This window comes from Mesoplodon mirus (assembly GCF_964341445.2).
Source record: "Mesoplodon mirus genome assembly, chromosome: 6".
Lineage (NCBI taxonomy): Eukaryota > Metazoa > Chordata > Mammalia > Artiodactyla > Ziphiidae > Mesoplodon > Mesoplodon mirus.
Window position 1 is genome coordinate 138,363,109 of NC_138982.1, and position 20,342 is coordinate 138,383,450.

The 20,342-nt window shown below is 40.3% G+C and overlaps 2 protein-coding genes across 4 annotated transcripts in view; one reads left to right on the forward strand and one right to left on the reverse strand.

Moving 5' to 3' along the window:
- Positions 1-874: 874 nt before the first annotated feature.
- On the reverse strand, positions 875-2,742 carry LOC309806258 (uncharacterized protein). 3 transcript variants are annotated; one of them, XM_082624955.1, is made up of 2 exons: positions 1,738-2,742; positions 875-1,111 (listed from the first exon to the last, which is right to left on the reverse strand). In XM_082624955.1, exons 1-2 carry the CDS (start codon positions 2,044-2,046, stop codon positions 1,067-1,069), a joined length of 354 nt encoding a protein of 117 aa, XP_082481081.1. In that variant the 5' UTR covers positions 2,047-2,742; the 3' UTR covers positions 875-1,066. The 3 variants fall into 3 exon arrangements, with proteins under 3 accessions (XP_082481081.1, XP_082481079.1, XP_082481080.1); XM_082624953.1 differs by having other exon boundaries at positions 1,681-2,742; XM_082624954.1 differs by having other exon boundaries at positions 1,665-2,742.
- The window catches only part of MORC3 (MORC family CW-type zinc finger 3), a 41,340-nt gene continuing 22,802 nt past the window's right edge, over positions 1,805-20,342 (forward strand). The window contains exons 1-8 of the mRNA XM_082624956.1: positions 1,805-1,888; positions 10,473-10,545; positions 12,282-12,414; positions 13,576-13,790; positions 14,329-14,476; positions 16,138-16,285; positions 18,961-19,089; positions 19,301-19,423. Coding sequence (XP_082481082.1) covers positions 1,850-1,888; positions 10,473-10,545; positions 12,282-12,414; positions 13,576-13,790; positions 14,329-14,476; positions 16,138-16,285; positions 18,961-19,089; positions 19,301-19,423 — 1,008 coding nt within the window. The 5' untranslated portion in view covers positions 1,805-1,849. The remainder of the gene's footprint in view (positions 1,889-10,472; positions 10,546-12,281; positions 12,415-13,575; positions 13,791-14,328; positions 14,477-16,137; positions 16,286-18,960; positions 19,090-19,300; positions 19,424-20,342) is intronic.

Consider the following 20,342-nt stretch of genomic DNA (forward strand, 5'->3'; position numbering starts at 1 on the left):
TCTCCCGTGTGGTATAACATTGATTGTTCTCAGTGAATGTCTCGATTTGATCGCTATCAATTTCAACTGGTCTACCTGACCAAGCAGCACAGTACAGTGAGAAATCTCCAGCATGAAACTTCGCAAACAACTTTTGACATGTTTGATCGGTCACAGCACCTTCTCCATACACTGAACAAATCTTTTTCTGTATTTCAGTTGCATTTTTACCTTTCTTGAAATAATAAAGCATAATATGTCAAAATGTTGCTTTTTTTATCTTCAATATTAAAATGGCTACACAAAAATTCACCAATTTTGATTTTTTTTTTAATGCACGCTGATATGACAGTTGTCACTATGCAATCTAACAAAATTGTTTCAAAAGAAGTTAAAGACAACTAAGTGCTACTAGAGCCATCTTACAGAAAAAAACAAAGGAACTCTTTGGCCAACCCAATATTTAGCATATAGTAAATCTGGAGTAATGTACGCCAAATTGTTTATATGTTCTGGTAAAGGTATTGGGGTAAATTTTATATTTCTGTATTATTTGAATTTTTACAAAGAAAATGTATTTCTTTTACAATTATAAAAACGCAATGAATATTTTTAAAAACCTTTTAACTGTTTCTTTAACCGCAGTATCTGACAGCCCTTGACTTATTCATTTCTTTCTTTCTCCCTTCCTTCCTTCCTTTCTTTTTTTTTGCCACGCTTCATGGCATGCGGAATCTTAGTTCCCTGACCAGGGATGTAATCCGTGCCCCATGCCGTCTTAACCACTGGACCACGAGGGAAATTCCAACTTATACATTTCTATATACTACTAACGTAGCCCAAGGCCCAGCTCCAAGTCGATACTGAATAAATGTGCACGAGCAAAAGGACTCAATAAGTTGCAATATGAGAAAGGACTCTTTTTATCAGGATGAAGGATGATAATTTTCAAGGTACATCCCAAAAGTACAGTCTTCCTTTCATTAATAAGGTTTCACATCACGTTGACACTGGTGGGCATGTGATGGCTTTCTTCAGTGTAATTCATGTCCAGCCTGGTCAAGCACCTCAAGTGCACATTTTTGGGTCACCAACGCCCATGGCACCCGGCTTCAAACTTGGGGCCCTCAAGCTGCAAAAGGAAAATCAAAAAGGAGTAGGTGTTGCTAAGAGATCTCTCTAATATGGAGCCAGAGGCCACTGAGGAAGTGTGACTTATGCATGTCTCAGCCCAGACAAAGTCTGACCTTTTGACCGCTTATCTATTGTCTAACAAAGGTATCCAGAACATCTGCACGATGTTCCAGAAATTCAAGATATTTATCCGGCCCTTACCCTAAATAACTCGTGACAGTCTATCCCTTAAGGACAAATATTTCCTTTTAGCATCAAAGTTAATCATAATTCGTGCAAGACAACTTTAACAACCTAGTGGTTTTTGATAAGCCTCTGACTCTTTCTCTTTCCCACTCATCCTATTTTGCTGGCACCTATCTCCAGTTGCAATTCCCAGGATCCCAAATAAAGCTCTTTGCAGCCTCCATGCTGATTACTGTTTGACAAAGCCTCTAGGTTCAGTTACCGCAGTCACCCATTCGAGCCTACGGGTGCCTCACGCATGCGCCCTACTCTGCAGGGCCCTGGAGCTTGAAACCTATCTCTCCCGCTGTCCCGGCTCCCTTTACCCCCAGGGCGATCTACCTTCCCTACACTCCCAATTCCACAGCGCGGAAGGCGGAAGTAAGTGGGCGGGGTCACCCGCGCGCTCCGCCCAGGAAGTGGGAGGGGCCTCCGGGCTTCACATTTGTCTCCCGCCGCCTCCCAGTCGGATTGCGGCCGAGGCCGGTCCTGGCTTTGTAACTTGCTCAAGATGGCGGCGCAGCCACCCAGCGGGATCCGCCTCAGCGCGGTGAGCAGCCGCGAGGGGTGGAGCGGGCCGTGTCCCAGGAGGGCGGGCAGGCGGGCAGGCGGGCAAGCGAGAGGGGGCCGGCAGTGGGCGGTGGCGACTCGTCGGCCCGGCGCGGCGGCTGGGGCCGCGGCGGGGCCGGGGGAGGCGGCGGCGGCCATCTCGCTACCGACGGCGGAGCTGCTAGGCGGCGGGCAGGGCAGGGCAGGGCCGGGCGGCGCGCGCCGGGCTGCGTTTCTGTTTTGCCTCCGCGGCTTCGGGGCGGGTCGGGGCCGCGGCCCCTCCTCCTGGCTCCCTCTTGGCTGCCCCGCAGCTGTCGTCCGAGGGCGAGGCCTCGGCGGCCAGTCCGCCCGCCCCTCGGACCGCGGGGCCTCTGACCCATCCCGGCCTGCGGGCCCGCGGGGTGTCCCGGAGGGGGAGGGAGAGGTAGTCTGCTGCCAGAAGTGCCCAGCGGCCTTGACCTCCTGGCGGTGGGACGGGGTGCTGCGAGCTGGTACTAGTCTTCTTGATTCATTTAAATTCCTGCCGCTTCCCTCCAGTTAAGCCCTCGGGCCCAAATCGCTACTAGGTCACCACCGAGCTCTCCCGTTTCCCCTCTAGTCTCCGGGTCGTGTCTGTTCCGGAGCGTCTCGGGTTCTTGGGGATCCTTGAGCATTTTTTTTTTTTTTTGTATCTGTGAGTCTTTTTCGGAGGGAGCGGTCACACAATATGAATTAAAATTTCACAGCCTAAGGTGTGGGCGTGGCCTCCCTACCTGATTCTCCTTAAAAAGTTGGCGTTGTTATGCAAAAATGTACCTCTTCTCTGGAGGGTGTTGGTGCTGGCTAGAGAATGGCTGCAGCAGTCTCATTCGAATGGTAATACTATTGATTTAAAAATGGTATTTTGCCCATTGACTTGCATTCATTTAGCCAGATTCCTGCCAACACCTGGTAGATATCATTAGACTTTAACGTTTTTCCTGATGAGTGTGAAATAGTATCTGTTTACTTTACATTTACTTGACTGAAGTTGAAAGTTTGTCACATTTCACCCTTTTTGGTTTGGGATTTAAAAAAGAAAAAAAAAAACGACTTCATATCCTTTGCCCATTTTTCTATTTTCTTTTTCTTTTGAGATTTTTGGTTTGGGATTTGAAAAAGAAAAAAAACAACTTCATATCCTTTGCCCATTTTTCTATTTTTCTTTTGAGGGGTATTTTTGTTCATTTATGAGTGTTCTTTACATATTCGGAATAAAGGCTCTTTGGTTACCTAACTGGTTTATTGAATGAGATAGTATTTAGTAGATGGAAGACAGAGAGGAACTTTACTCTTTCTTACCACTGGCTTTAAACATTATTTGCTAATTCACCTGGGTGAATCTGGACAGATTCTGATGCTTTCCAATTAGCCTCGGGTACAGTTAAGTCAGACCTTAACTACTTTAAAAGCTCTTATTCATTTTAAAGCCCTGCTCTTTCCCCTCATATTGGACCAAATTCTGGCCCAGAAAACTGTGGGGAGAAAAAGGAGTGAACTGGGTTTTTTTTTTTTTTTTCCTTGCTATTTCTGCATTTTGATTCTCTTCCCCATTCCCCAGCTCCTCCCAAGTTGCTATCTCTGTCTCTTCAAGATTGAGAAGACAGAGGGAGCAAAGATAAGGGTCAGTCTTGAGAGACTGGCATTGTTGTTAGCTGGCTCTCTGGGTGTAGCAGCTGTCCATGTGCTAAATCTTTCTTTTGTGGGTAATAATGGGCCGTTTGGAACCTCATTGACAGAAATCTCCCATCTGCAGCTTCTGGAGTGTATTTATACTGGTCTTTTGCTTTAGGACAGGAATTGGCAAACTGCAGTTTATGGGCCAAATCCAGCCTGCCACCTGTTTTTGTATGGCACACGATCCTTAAATGGTTGGGGGAAAAAAGATAAAAGAATAATATTTCGTAACATGAAAATTATGTGAAATAGACATTTCAGTTTCCATAAATGAAGTTTCGTTGGAATAAAGGCTTGCTTATTCCTTTGGAATAGCTCTCAGATGATGCTAATACCATTTTGTGACTGAGAGCATTGGTTCTGGAGCTCACATGCCTGGGTTCAAATCCTGACTGATAACTGTGTATGTGACCTGAAGAGTGGGAATAATAATCTTACCCACTGGAAAGTTGGTTTAAATGAGCCAGTGCCTGTAAAAGTCTTATAAAGGTCCTGTTCACGCCATAAATACTCAGTAAATATTTGCTGGTTTTTTTTTTTTTTTTTTTTTTTTTTTTTTTTTACTGTTAGCAGTGAAGCCTATCCATTTTTCCAAAAACAGGTGTAGCTTCTTGAGAACAGAGTACATGGGAAGAAAATTTATGTCTTTTCTTGGAAATATGTTTTCGCTACCCTTGCTCTTTACATATAATTTGGCTGGGTTTGTAATTCTAGATTAGAAATATTTTTTTTTAGAATTTTAAAGGCATGCTTTATTGTTTAATAGAGTCCTATGCATTGTACTGGTACTTAGGCTGGAAACTCAAGTCCATAATATATGGAAAATTTTCTCATTTATTTGGTGACAGTTTTCCCTTTATTTTTCTGTTTTCTTTTGTCTCCTGTTTTCCTTCCCATTGCTTTTTCTTTCTGGGAGATTTCCTCCGTTTCTTCTCTTACCTTTCTCTTACCATATATTTAATTATTATAAACACTGTCTTATTCTCTGAATATCTTTAAAAAATCTTTCTCAATAAAATATTTGTTTTTATCTCTGGGTATATTAATCATAGTATTTTTGAAGTTTTCTTTTGCTCACTGCATTGCCTCTAGTTTCTTTACATTCTTTTTTTTTTTTTTTTTTTTTGTGGTACGCGGGCCTCTCACTGTTGTGGCCTCTCCCGTTGCGGAGCACAGGCTCCGGACGCGCAGGCTCAGCGGCCATGGCTCACGGGCCCAGCCGCTCCACAGCATGTGGGAATCTTCCCGGACCGGGGCACGAACCCATGTCCCCTGCGTCGGCAGGCGGACTCTCAACCACTGCGCCACCAGGGAAGCCCATTACTGTGTGTTTTTTATTCTAATTTTACACATTCTCAAATGTCTGGAGATGGTCAGCCTTCTACTTATATCTCCAAGTGAGACACTAAAAAAATGGATGTTCATACCCGAGTAGAGCTAGTCCTTTGGTGGGCTTCAGTGTTGGGTGATCAGGTAGAAGGAGCCAGCGATGTTATTGGAGCACTCTCTGTCAGTATCTGTTGACCTTAAAGAATGGAAGTGTTAGACCATAAAGTAAGTATGTTTAAAATAACTTTTAAAATTTGTAAAAGAATTCTTTTTCAAGTGAGGGATTAAAAAAAGCTATCCAGAATGGCCTGGCACAATTGTAAAAGAACCAGATAGAAATTTTAGAAATCATTCCGTTTTCCAGAGAGGAATTCTACATCTAGTCTCCTGCATGGCTTATATAATCCTGGCTGCTAGTTCTTCTGGAGTAGGGAAAAGGAGATAGGAGTATCCCATTGTTCAGTTTGCAGATTTGGTTTTCATTTGTTTACTATTATGGTAAAATACACATAACATAAAATTTACCATCTTAACGATATTTTTAAGCGTGCAGCTCAGTACGTTAAGTACATTCACATTGTTGTACAACCAATCTCCAGAACTCTTCATCTTGCAAAACTAAAACTCTGTACCCATTAAAAAACAACCCTCCGTTCCCCCTTCCACCAGCTTTTGGCCGTTTTACCTTCTGTGAATTTGACTACTCTAGGTACATTATATAAGTGGAACCATACATTATTTGTCTTTTTGTGATTGGCTTGTTCCTCTTAGCATAATGTCCTCAAGGTTCATGCATGTTGTAGCATGTATCAAATTTTCTTCCCTTTTTAAAGCTGAATAATATTCCGCTCTATGAATATACTACATTTTGTTCATTCATTCATCGATGGACATTTGTGTTGCTTCCACTTTTGGTTATTATGAATAATGCTACTGTGAACATGGGTGTGCAGATGTCTCTTGAAGACCCTGCTTTCACTACTGTATACAAAATAGATAAATTTTATACAAAATAAAAACAGTAAGGACCTACTGTATAGCACAGGGAACTATATTCAATATCTTGTAATAACCTATACTGGAAAACCTATACATACCTTTGTGTGTGTATATATGTATGTATGTATAATGGAATCACTTGGGTGTACACCTGAAACTATCACAGCATTGTAAATCAACTATACTTCAATTAAGGAGGAAAAAAAAGACCCTGCTTTCAGTCCTTTTCAGTATATACCCAGAATTAGAATTGCTGGATCCTATGGCAAATGTATATTTAATTTTTTGAGCCCCCTCTGTATTGTTTTCTACAGTGGTTGCACCATTTTATATTCCCTCGAAGGGTGCGCACGAGTTCCAGTTCCTCCACGGCCTCCCCAACACTTACTTTCTGCTTTTGTTGTTGTGTTTTTTATTTTGATTTTTAACAATACCCAACCCTTTGAGTGTGAGGCGGTATCTCGTTATAGTTTTGATTTTCATTTCCCTAATGATTAGAGATGTTGAGCATCTTTGGAGAAATATGAGTCCTTTGCTCATTGTTTAATCTGTTTGTAGTCTTCTTGTTGAGTTGTAGTTCTTTGTAAATTCTACATATTAACCCTTCATCAGATACTTGATTTGCAGATTCCCCCCCCCCCCATCCTGTAGGTTGCCTTTTAACTCTGTAGATTGTGTCCTTTGATGCAGTGGTCCACGGCCTGCTAGGAACCGGGCCGCACAGCAGGAGCTGAGAGGCTGGCAAGCGAGTGAAGCTTCATCTGCGTCTCCCCATCGCTTGCATTACCGCCTGAACCATTTCTCCATCCCCCGCCCCTCCCCCCCTTCCCAGTCTGTGGAAAAATTGTCTTCCAGGAAACCAGTCCCTGGTGCCAAAAAGGTTGGGGACTGCTGCTTTGATGTACAGAAGTTTTAAATTTTGGTGATTTCAAGAAGTCATTGCCAAGTCCAATGTCGTAAAAGGTTTCCCTTATGTTTTCTTCTAAGAGTTTTATGGTTTCAGCTCTTTGATCCATTTTGAGTTAATTTTTGTTTATGGTATAGGGTAAGGGTACAACTTCATTCTTTTTATGGATATCCAGTTTTCCCAGCACTATTTGTTGAAAAAACTGTCCTTTCCTCATTAAATGGTCTTTATACCCTTGGGGAAAATCATTTGACCATATATGAGAGGGTTTATTTCTGGTCTATTTGCTGACCTGCTTTTAATCCACCTGCTTTTGATTGTCTGTGAGCCCGCCGCTGTCAGTTTCTCCAGAGAACAGACCTCCAGCCTTACCTGGTTTGCTGAGGGTAGTTGAAGGGCTGCTCAGGGTAAAAGAAGGAGCTGGGGAATCTTTCTTCTTTTAAAGACTTTCCACCTATCTTGTTTTCATACAGCTTCTAGTATCTTTTACTTCAAAGGTACAAAGTCTAACTTCTAAGACTTTCTGGGGTTGCCAAGGTTCCTGACCTGCGTCTGGTTGGTTTTCTCATCTCCTACAGGCTTCGGATTTAGCTTTTTCCAGGCTGTTAAATCAGTTGTCACTACTAGTCTGTGCTTTCCAGTTTCCAAACTACTGACTGTTTTGTCTGCTATTAGTAATCACTCCTTTGATCCTTTTTATTCTTCTGGGTTTATGCCCCTTTTTTCCCTTCATTGTAGAGCGGCTTCGGGAGGCTGCAGAGGTAAACACCGTCCATGTGTTCAGGCTTCCATCTTATATTTAAATGATTTTTTAATTTGTGACTATTTGTTGACTCTAAAAGTTCTATTGATTCTTTTTTATTTTTATTTTTTTTGCGGTACGCGGGCCTCTCACTGTTGTGGCCTCTCCCGTTGCGGAGCACAGGCTCCGGACGTGCAGGCTCAGCGGCCATGGCTCACGGGCCCACCCGCCCTGCGGCATGTGGGATCTTCCCAGACCGGGGCACGAACCCGTGTCCCCTGCATCGGCAGGCGGACTCACAACCACTGCACCACCAGGGAAGCCCGAGGATTACTTTTTAAATGTCTAGTTATTTCAAGGGATTCCTGTTTTATAGGCTGATATTTCTTTTACCTAGTGTTGGTGGGCGATGTCTAATACTACTGTATCTTGTCTGCTAATATTTTCTCCTGGTGGATTGTTTCCTTAAATGTTATTTTAGATTGTTTACGCAAATATTCTCCACATAATGTCTCTGGGAGAACCCTATGCAGTCTGGTTGAGGCTGTGTCTCCACAGTGGTTCTGCAGGTTATATAAATTGAAATGCTTAACCCAAGTGAAGGCATGCCTCTTTACAGAATTTCATGTTACACTTTTTTTTTTTTTTAACCTAGAGTTCAGACCAAAACAGAAAGCTTCCCATAGGGCATATTCCCCCACCCCCTTTTTTTACTGAGGAGGTAAGAGGGGGCAGTTACTTCAAGTGCGTGCTTCTCTTCTGCCATGTCTCCTGCCCCTGAGTCACCATTAACATTGAAACCTTTGTATTCCAGTTCAGCACCCCACTCTAATATACAATTTCAAATTTTATTTTAGTTTTTAATTCCTTCTTTACTTGAGGCCCTTGAGGATTTTCTTTATTTATATATGAGCTCAGTTGTGCCTTTAAGGGTATACTTACTTTTTTTAAAAAAACATACACTTATAATGCTTATTATGTCCCAGGTGTCCTTCTAAGCATTTATAAATATTAAGTTTTTTAATTCTCTTAATTTAAGTCTTGGTAAGCTGATATTATTATCATCCTCATTTTCACAGATGATGAAACTTGAGGCACAGAAGGTTAAGTTGCTTACCCAGGATCACACATCTAGTTAGAGATACTCCACAGTCCATGGCGGGGTGTGTGTGTGTGTGTGTGTGTGTGTGTGTGTATGTGTGTGTGTGTGTGTGTGTGTGTGTGTGTGTGCTGTTGAAGGATGTTTTTCTTTCCAGCTGATGACATGTTCGAGAGATGAGAATTAAGAGTAGTTGAAAATAATGCTTTTGTTTGAATACCCAAAAAGCCACTGTTTAGCATTCATCTTTCCTTACTGATGCCTTCTTTGCTTTGTTCCCCCGGGACTCTAACTCAAGAACAGTGTGTGCCATGTCAGTTTGGAGTTGGTATATAGGATGAAGTCATTAAACGTACGTTGTCAGTCTGCCCACAGTCTGCTGTACATCTAAAATCAAAGTATTACAACATGGTCCGAAACACCCAATTTCTAACTCTAGACTTCACACCTAACAAATTCATAAAATAGAGAGCAAAGACAGAAAGTATTCTAAGGGTTTCTGGTATTGATTAATCGTTTTCTCCTTTGGTAGCCAGAGGCTTTACACCCCAAAGCCATGCCCCATAGTAAGATTTAGAATGGGTGAGGAGTACACTATGTATTCTTTTATAAATGGAGGACTGATGATTGTGCAAGGGGAGGGCCTGGGACAGGACTCAGGTAGACTAATTTGACAAAAGGTTTCTTGTAGAAGATGAAGGCCTGGAAATTGACTTTCTTTCTAAAAACTCTTGTTTTAGAAAGTTGGGGAATTCCTTATACACCATTATTACACGGATGTGTGCTATAGAAAGTATGCCATAGGAGGTCTGAATTACATATGCTCCAGTTTGAAGACCACTCTTCTACAGAATACTATTTCTCACATGTGTACTTTAACCTGATAGTAAACAAATATGCTTAGGGATTGTCTAAAATCGAGGGTGGACAGAGGAAAAGTAGACCTCTTTCTGACACCTTGTGGCGGCAGCTGAACACTGTAAATGCAGCTGGTTGGATTTATAATCTAATCATATTTCTAGGGCTCTTCACATGAAACACTTAAAGTGCCTCTTTTTTCCCCCCTTAAATATGAGATAATGTGTTCAAAAGGAATACAAACAAGTCCTCATTTCATGGAAATACTCTGCATATTGAAATTTCCAAGCCTCAGCCTTCTTAACATTTGTACATTTTTAGGCATTTGATAGCTGCACTACTCAGGAATTTAGAGTTCCCTGTAGCATGAGGTTGATTAACATACTCTTCCCTACTGTATTACCATGAATCAGACATAACATCTCTGGAGGTCCAGAAGGTTTGTTGCATTTAAACTGTTCTTTGACATCGTTTGAAGGCTTTATAGACGTATCCGGCTCCAGCGCTGCAAGTTCAACTGTGGATATAATGAACTTGGAGAGACCATGGGAAAAGGCTGTTGACGAATAAGCAGAGCTACGTTTATTAAGCTTAATGCACTAAAGGAGAAAACACCCCTTTGACAAAGCCTTAGTTTTATCTCATGGTAATTTTGAGGTAGGTCTTGTAGGGTGGATAGCTTTGGGACTGGGCACTTTACGATACGGCTCTGGATTGGTGGACGCAAGGAGGCAAGGGTTTTGCAGCACAGCTTGATGAGAAACTGTTTAGTTGATTCACAGCCTTATCTTCCAGGAATCTCATTTTCCGGGTTATGTCTTCCAGGTATATCCTGACGCAGGCAGCTAAGTCATTCTTGCTTGGTCCCTCTTAATACTGGGACAGAAAATTATTTTGGCGTCTGTTCTCAAAAGTAAGGCCTTAATTAATTTACGTGAATCATTGGTCTATTTCAGCTTTGCCCGAAGTTTTTACATACAAATTCGACTAGTCACACTTGGCCATTTAGTGCGGTTGCTGAATTAATAGGTAAGTAAATTGGTGTTTCGTATATAATCTGTTGCTTGCAATTGAAGTTCTAAAAAGCTTTTTATTGAAAAATAGTATACAGATGTGCTTTTAAAAAAACCAAAGTGTATCTCAGCGATAACATTGGTAAAGGTTACCTAGCATAACAGCTATTCAAACTGATATCAAATTAATCACTGCTCAGCCTTCCCTATACAATTGTCAGAGTATTTCCCTATATTACTATCAAAGTATTTTAATTTGCAAAGTTCCTAAAGCATTTATGTTGAAAATATTTTTAGTCCATTATAAAAGAAATACGTCTATTGCCAAAACGTGAGAATTATGTTATTTTTTTTTAATAGTCTGAAAATATTTATAACAGTGGATTCACTTTTCTGGTGTTAGTAACTAGGAGGATTATATTATGTTAGATTTGTGGTAATAAATTCTTGGTTTTTCAGTAGATAGAATGATCAAGGTATAGGATTATATTTAAAAGTGTTTTAATGAACATGAGGAAAGAGGCAAGGTTGTGTTCAGATTTGCATTATGGGTCATGTTTTTTTTTTTTTTCTTGGTAAAATTAGTGCACATGAATTCTTGGGAATTCTTAGATATACTTTAGATTCATTATCAAGAAAGGGTCCTATGTTGGATGTGCAAGGAAGAGAAAAGAAAGAAAATTTGAGAACGCTTCTTTTCTTTGGTGAAGCTAGATTTTCCGGAGTCTCTCAGCTAACATGCGCTGTTCAGATGTAGACTCTGAAGTGCAAATGAGATAACATTGCAACTCTTCACGGTCATTCTTTTTCATGGCAAGGGGGAGGAGCTACTTAGCCTGGGGTTGTTCATACATAGAGCTTCCCTAGCTTTGGGTTAGGGCAACTGAGAGTCATGGTGCTCTTTGTGGTGTATCGGATTTTTAAGTTTTTTTATGAAGCTAAGGTGGCTGATGAAAAAGATTATTTGATTTTAATTGAAGGCTTACGGAAGGATAGTTTGAGAACCATTATTTATATTATAATGAAGACTTCAAAATATACCTCAAAAGTATTTTTAGTCAGTTAGGGATATTCTGATAGATCTTAGATAGTTCACAAATTGATTTTATTACTGCTACTGTTGAAAATTTTTTCATTTTTCTTTGATATATTCCTCGTACTTACTTATTCTGAGAGAAACACGTATGCTAGGCAAGGGTGTTAAACGGTGAGGTGTACAGAGATGAGAAAAATGTACCAGCCACCAGAAACTTCTGTCAGATTGAAAAGGGCTACAATTTGAAGAACTGGGTAGAAGTAAACCTTCATCTGTGTGTATAGGTTAGCATACTGCTTTCTCATTTATTCAGTAACTGTTGTGGACCTTCCATGTTAACTTGCAGTGCTGTTGACACTCAGCTCTCAGTTTCCCTACGATAGCTAGGCTAGTTCTTTGGGCAGAAGACCTTCCTGTCTTGATCATCTCTTCAGTGCAGTGATTCTTCTGGCTTTACACTTTTTCAGTGTAGTGGGTACCAGTCTCTGCTCTCTGTATAACAAATGGAGGGCTTTAGATAGAGTTAATTCTGTAATAGTCAATGAACAATATATAGCATGGTACAGTTTAGTTTCATGTTGTCAAATCTTAGGAGTTCCAAAACATTTCAGCTTTCAAATTTTCCTTAAAATATATTATTCCGTTGCTTGTCAAAGTGTTGTTCTGAACTAATTGCTCTTCTTTAAAATCAAAATTTCGCAAAACTTGTTTCTCAGATAATGCTTACGATCCTGATGTGAATGCTAAACAGATATGGATTGACAAAACAGTGATAAATGACCATATATGCCTGACATTTACTGATAATGGGAATGGTATGACTTCAGACAAATTACATAAAATGCTGAGGTATGTAAAAGTGTCACACTCCTTTAAACTCATTGCTTTTACCTAGTTCAGGTGTTTCACGTGTCATACTTAGAGCCTGTAGTTTTTGTTTTTTAAACATGAAATGCTATACCCACAGTGTGCTCTATTCTCCTAAGTTGTCCGTCATTTTCTACTACTGTTAGATTATTATTATTATTATTATTATTTTTTGCTGTACGCGGGCCTCTCACTGTTGTGGCCTCTCCCGTTGTGGAGCACAGGGTCCGGACGCGCAGGCTCAGCGGCCATGGCTCACGGGCCCAGCCGTTCGGCGGCATGTGGGATCTTCCCGGACCGGGGCACGAACCCGTGTCCCCTGCATCAGCAGGCGGACTCTCAACCACTGCGCCACCAGGGAAGCCCTACTGTTAGATTATTAAGCAGTCCCTGCCATTCATTCTCATCACCCGCTCCCCATGTCTGACTTATCTAAAATTCCACCATTCCTTTAGAGTTGTAGCACATTGACATCAGTTGTTTGTGCTTTAGTGGAAATAGTTTTAGCTACTATTTCCAATAAAACTTACCACTCTGGGGAATGGGGACTGGTAATTTTAAAGTGACACAGAGGATGAGGAAGTAGCATAGTCGTAAGAGCTTGGGCTCTAGAGTCACAGAATAGGATGTCAGGATGAAGCCAAATGTGCCTGAAATAGAAGCTAAGATACATAGTACAGGTACGAGGTAGAGGGAGGATTTGCCTCAGAGGCCTTTCTGCTATCTCTCAGATACTCCTTACTCTGATAAAAAAGGCAGGTTCACCCGATCAATAATCATAGTACGGCAGACTTGCTGAGAGCAAGAGAATCATTCACACTTAGAGGAAGAGATTTCATGGGGTGAAATCTCAAGGTCCCTGGAGCCTAAATTATAATTCAGCTGTTTAGCTAGGATGTGCCAGGCAATGAGCTCCTGTTTTAGTATGTGTAATCTTTACATCCCTGTAATGTGGATTTGGTTTCCTTTGTTTCAGAGATAGGGAAACACATCAATACAGATTAAAAGTAATTTGCCCAAGATTGTACAGCAAGGAAGGATAAGGCTAACATTCAAACTTAGGCCCTTTACTTGGTATTACAGTTTTTGAATTAAAATAAATGAAGATTATACATACTTAATAATTTTTTTTTTTCTTTTTAGCTTTGGCTTCAGTGACAAAGTCACCATGAATGGTCACGTCCCAGTTGGATTGTATGGGAATGGCTTCAAGTCAGGTTCTATGCGTTTGGGTAAAGATGCAATGGTTTTTACCAAAAATGAAGAAAGCATGAGCGTGGGCTTCTTGTCTCAGACCTACTTGGAAGTCATAAAAGCAGAACATGTTGTTGTCCCAATAGTGGCATTCGACAAAGACCATATCCTTTTGATGTTGAAATTGAAACTATGAAGAAATAATCTGAACCATTGCATCTTTCTGCCCTCCTCCAGATTCTTGTTTTTTAATCACACCTTCCGTTCTAGCTCTTGTTCCTGTCCACTGCCTCTACTCTACATCTGGGCTAAGTGTTTGTCCCTTTGTGTTCTCTGTTGGAATTGTGCCATGGAAATCCTTAGCATAAGGCGATTGCATTTCATGTTAAGCTTCTTTATTTCAGTCTTTTTGTGGGCTGATAAGCTTATGATCTGGCTTGAAATTTTCACCAAAAACCAGGAAAAGCAAGATATCCTTAGGAAAATGTCTTCTGTATAAACATTCAAATATTGGAAATAATTAAAGTAGGAATAATAATAAACTTCATATTTCATCCTTCTTGGTGTTCATTTGAAATCACACTGTCATTTTAAAACTTAAAAAATAATTTAGGAAATGGTTTTTCAGTTAGTTTGAGTTGGTTTCTGTATCGTAATGGTGAAAAATACGTCGTTGGTCTAAGTCTTTAACTTTGGATATACGACACATAATTAATTTAACAGAATCAAAAGCGAGTCTTGCTGCAGTTCTGGAACATTCTCTATTTTCTACGGAACAGAAATTACTGGCAGAGCTTGATGCTATCATCGGTAAGAAGGGGACAAGGATCATCATTTGGAATCTCAGAAGGTAAACGGTAGACCTCAGCTAGTTAACCATTTGGGAAGTAAAGTGCACGTGTGGGAATAATTTCATTACATTCATGCTTTGTCACACAAGAGCGCAAATATATTGGAAGGTCCTCACTTTATGGCATAGTTAATGATTTACCTTTTCCAAGGGTATTTTATTGAGGCTACTTTGGCTTCAATTTGAGATAATTTCATATTACTAAAAATAAATTTCCTAGCCCTGCCATTCTGTCTCCATAGCACTCTATTTTCGCTCTTGGTTATACCATCCCTCTCCTCAAAAAAAAAAAAAGAGAAATGAAACGAAAAGATAAAGCCCAGCCAACAAGTCCCAACTTGAGTAAGTTAGAGAAATCTTTGTCTGTTTGGTTAATTACATAAAGCTAAGCACAGTTCAGCATCTGTTGAGAAAAATAATATAAATGAGACTTCTGTGTTGCTAAATCTTTGTGAGGATAAAATCCTTTGCCAATAAAGTTTTAAACTTTAGGGTAAGTGTGTGATATTGGGAGATCTAAGATCTGCTGAACCATAGGAATAGAGCACAAATAGTGATCATCCTAAAATCCTTTAATTCTTGTGCTTTTCTGGCCACCTGGATTCCCTTTTTCTTTTCTTTCCTTTTTCTTTCTTCCCTGCCCCTCCCATCCCCACCACCATTGTTTCTTTCACTTTTAATTCTGAGATAATTGTAGATTCATAGTAGTTGTAAGAAAGCTCATGTACTCTTTACCCAGCTTCCCCCAATGATAACTTCTTGGAACACTACAGTACAGTAGTACTGTTGATACTGACGATGATACAGTCAGGGTACAGGACAGTTTCATCAACTCAAGGATCCCTTTTATATCCACACCCACTTCTTCCTTAATCCCTGGCAACCTCTAACATGTTCTCCATTTCTATAACTTTTGTCATTTCAAGAATATTCTGTAACTGGAATCATACCGTGTGAAACCTTTTGGGATTAGCTTTTTTCATTCAGCATAATTTTCTGATGATTCATCCAGGTTCTTGGGTGTGTCCGTTTGCTTCCTCTTACTTGCTGAGTGGTAATTGCATTATATGGATGGACCACAGTGTGTTTCCCAATCTGGTTGTTTGCAAGTTTCAGTTATTACAAATAGAGCTATAAAACAGGGGTTCCCAACCTTTTTGTCATCAGGGTCCGGCTTCATGGAAGACAGTTTTTCCACAGGGTCGGGGGGTGGGGTTCAGGCAGTAATGCAGTGGTGGGAAGCAGCAGGTGAAGCTTTACACCTCCTGCTGTGTGGCCGGGTTCCTAACAGGCCCCGGGGGTTGGAGACCCCTGCTATGAAATATGTGCATAGAGATTTTTGTGGGAATATGGTCATCATTTTGTGGCCTAAATGCCCAGGAGTGTAATTACTGGATCCTATGGTAGTTGCACGTTTATTTTTTTAAGAAACTATCAGAATGTGGCTCTGTCATTTGACATTCCCAATGGCAACGTGTGAATGAATACAGTTCTTTTCTGTACCTTCTGGATTTCTTTTCTCCCTCCCTCCCTCCCTCCAACTCCTCTGACCTTAACTCCCACCACATGTCCGTGTTTTGTTTTGCTAACTCAAAGTTATTTGCTTGCTCATCTTATGGCGAAGTTAAAATTCAGCTCTTATAAAAAAATTATTTTTGCAGCTACAAAAGTGCAACAGAGTTTGATTTTGATAAGGATAAATATGACATCAGAATTCCAGAAGATTTAGATGAGACGGCAGGGAAGAAAGGGTACAAGAAGCAAGAAAGGATGGACCAAATTGCCCCGGAGAGTGACTATTCTCTGAGGGTAGGTATTCAGCTCTCTCTGTGGGAGTGAGAAAAATCATCAAATAATGGAGATTGTTAACCACTTGTATTACAAATGCTGCCAGAAATCTCTAAGTCTCTCAGACATGAACCAATTTATTAAATTGGTCTTGTGCGCACTGCTTGTTTTATTTGTTTAGAAAAGTTTTTTAATTGCGACGTCATCAGGTCTAACAGTGCTTGTCAAAGTTCTTTCACTGTGTGGTTAATTATTTGAATTGGGAATACTAGAATCACTTTGTCCTATGATGGCCCTATTGATTGATTCCATCAAAACGCCAGATTCAGAGTGTGTCTTTTAAAATTTAAATTATTCTCTAGAACACACACACACACACATTATTGATACCCTAAAGCAATAAATTATGTATAGCCTATATACGTAATGCACGTTCGTAGAATTTTGTGATAAATACCTTTGAGATTTGACCTTAGAGATGAGAATGTTTTTAAGATTGAAGGAATTAATATCTCAATATAACAGTGTTGATATAATAAGAATATTAAATTTCGGGCTTCCCTGGTGGTGCAGTGGTTAAGAATCCGCCTGCCAATGCAGGGGACATGGGTTCGAGCCCTGGTCCGGGAAGATCCCACATGCCGCGGAGCAACTAAGCCCATGCGCCACAACTACTGAGCCTGCGCGCTAGAGCCCACGAGCCACAATTACTGAGCCTGCACGCCTAGAGCCCATGCTCCGCAACAAGAGAAGCCACCACAATGAGAAGCCCGCGCACCGCGACAAAGAGTAGCCCCCGCTTGCTGCAACGGTGAAAGCCCACGCAGCAACAAAGACCCAATGCCGCCAAAATAAATAAATAAATTAAAACAAAGAATATTAAGTTTCTTAGTCACTATGATAAGACATATAATACTATTCCCTTTTTTTTTTCCTTCTTTTTGTTTTTCTTGGCTGCACTGCGGCATGTGGGATCTTAGTTCCCCGACCAGGGAGAGTGGTCCTAACCACTGGACCACCAGGGAATTCCCCTTTTCCCTTTTTTTGTGCTAAAATTATTTCATAACCCCAAGCTGATTCATTTGACGTTTACAAGTATACTATGTGATTTCTTCTGAGATTCTAGCAATTACAATGGCAGCTCTTACTATTCCTTGATATACCCCAGTGTGTTAGTGAAGTATGTCCTAGTTGTTAAGAAAATCTTAACTCAAGAATATCCAGAGGTAGCCAGAGCAGATGGTATGATGTTAGTGTACCATGAAAAAAATGTTTTAAAATATCATTAATGAATTTTATAAACGGGCAAAACACCACTAATTTTGAAATCAGGAGTCAGGAAAAAAAAATAAGAGAAATGTTCAAATTTTAGTTTTGTGTTGAACTTTTCATATATCCTTCTTGAGTTGTTCAGTTCATTTCCCTCAGAGATTTCTGATACTTTGGAGACAGGCACAGGAGATCATATTTTAACATGTTTTAGGATGCAAAGTTTGGTCACAATTCTAAGGTATCTAAACTTCCATGTATTAAGAATTGAAAACACGTTTAGGGAATTCCCTGGCGGTCCAGTGATTAGGACTAGGCACTTGCACTGCCATGGCCCGTGTTCAATCCCTGGTCAGGGAACTAAGATCCCGCAAGCCTCAGGCAGCCAGAAAAAAAAAAGACTTGAAAACACATTTAGATGACTGCTGATTTTTACAGCTCCATATGGAAGAAGTGCTGTTTGTCTACTCTGCTTAAATGTTGGTGCATTATTTATGATTTTTTTCCTTTTCAAGCTTATAATAGTCCCTTTTGTTTATATTAGATTTTGCTTATTTTTGCCCAAATAAAATTTGTTGATGCTTTTAAAATTATAATAGCAATATATAGTTTTGACAGGAGAGTCAGAAAATAGTCCTTTTTGTACACATAAAAAATTTTTTTTTTTTTTTTTTTTTTTTTTTTTTTTTTTTTTGGTGTACGCGGGCCTCTCACTGTTGTGGCCTCTCCCGTTGCGGAGCACAGGTTCTGGACGCGCAGGCTCAGCGGCCATGGCTCATGGGCCCAGCCGCTCTGAGGCATGTGGGATCTTCCTGGACCGGGGCACGAACCCGTGTCCCCTGCATCGGCAGGCGGACTCTCAACCACTGCGCCACCAGGGAAGCCCCAAACATTTTTTTTTTAATTAAAATAAGACCATACTATCTATACATGCTGTTTTTTAACTTTTTTCACTTAACACATCAACATCGATGTAGGTCAATAGATTGTTTTCTAAGTCATTTTTACTGGCTACAGTATATTGAGCTTGTTTTTAATAAAAGGTATTCAGATATTAACTAATACACCTTTATAGTATTTTTTTTTTTTTTGCATTATGCGGGCCTCGCGCTGTTGTGGCCTCTCCCGTTGAGGAGCACAGGCTCTGGATGCGCAGGCTCAACGGCCATGGCTCACGGGCCCAGCCGCTCTGTGGCATGTGGGATCTTCCCGGACCGGGGCACGAACCCGTGTCCCCTGCATCGGCAGGCGGGCTCTCAACCACTGCGCCACCAGGGAAGCCCACCTTTATAGTATTTTATTGAAGAGTTAATACGTCTTTTATCAAAGCAAGGTGGTAGCTTCCTTTTTAAATACATGCGTAAGTAATGTTGAACAAATCCATAGATAATTATTTGGAAAGGACAGATAATTGTGTGTCTTTGCAGGCTTACTGCAGTATATTATATCTAAAGCCACGAATGCAGATCATCTTGCGTGGACAGAAAGTGAAGACACAGCTAGTTTCGAAGAGTCTTGCCTACATTGAACGTGATATTTATCGACCCAAATTTTTAGTATCCTTTATTTTGCTTGTTATGATGCTGTATATAGATATGTATCAGTCAAGTGTATTTCCCTTCCCCCTTTCTCCTTTTATCCTGATAGAGTCTAATCCTCTCCAACTTTTGCCCTTTTTTGCACCTTTGGACTCAAAAAATAACAAAATAGGAAGGGTGGTTTAAACGGAGTGAGGTGGTGTGTTCAGAATTTTCCTTAACATTTAAGACTAATAAAACTGTGAGAATTACTTTTGGATTCAACTGCAGAAATAAAGATCATTATGGGATAATGATGTATCACAGAAATAGACTCATCAAAGCTTATGAAAAAGTTGGATGTCAGTTAAGGGTAAGTTTATACCTGAAAATGTCTGTATCTTTTATAAAAGTTAGGATAACATGTTATCGGGTCAGATGTGAAACAATGTGCTTTTTGCCTAATGACTTTTAAATGTCAATGTTTTTAATAACATTGGTATGGCACTTCACCTTAGAACGCTTTTATATTAATTTGAGGACAGAACATTTTATCTCTGTTTTACAGAGGGAATTGGGGCTAATAGGTAACCCGCCTTAGACCTCAGGCACAGGTGCAGATATTTTCCCTACACTTGGAAAAGGATCCTTGATTTTTTTCATGCTAGAATAAAATTGATTGGTTTTAATTAGTTGTTGACTCAGTAGCCTAAAAAATAGTATCTGATAGGTGATTTACTTTTCTGGAGTTAGTTCCTGAATATATCAGAGTTTTTCCTCCTAAACCACTTCCATTGTTGTAGGATTCAGTTTAGGATGGTGAACATTGCCCACTACGTCGATCTGTTTATCTTTTACCTGCTTTCACAGAAAATTTTTTTGGTGTGTGTGGGTGGGTGTTAAGAATTTGTGATAAATTCTAAAATTCAGCTTTGTTAAAGGTTTTAAGTCCAGGCATATTTTGTTTTCCAATTCTATGATGTTCATTTTCTATTCATTTTATTTCATTCTAAATTCTTTGCAACAACATGGATGGACCTGGAGCATAGTATGCTTAATGAAGTATAATATGTCAGGAAAAGACAAGTACTGTATGTTACCGCTTATATGTGGAATCAAAAAAATAAAATAAGTGAATGAATGTAACAAAACACAAACAGACTCACAGACACGGAGAACAAACTAATGGTTACCAGTGGGGGCAGGGTGGCAGGGGGAGATGGGGGTAGGGGATTAAGAGGTACAAACTACTATGTGTAAAATAAATGAGCCACAAGGATATATTGTACAGC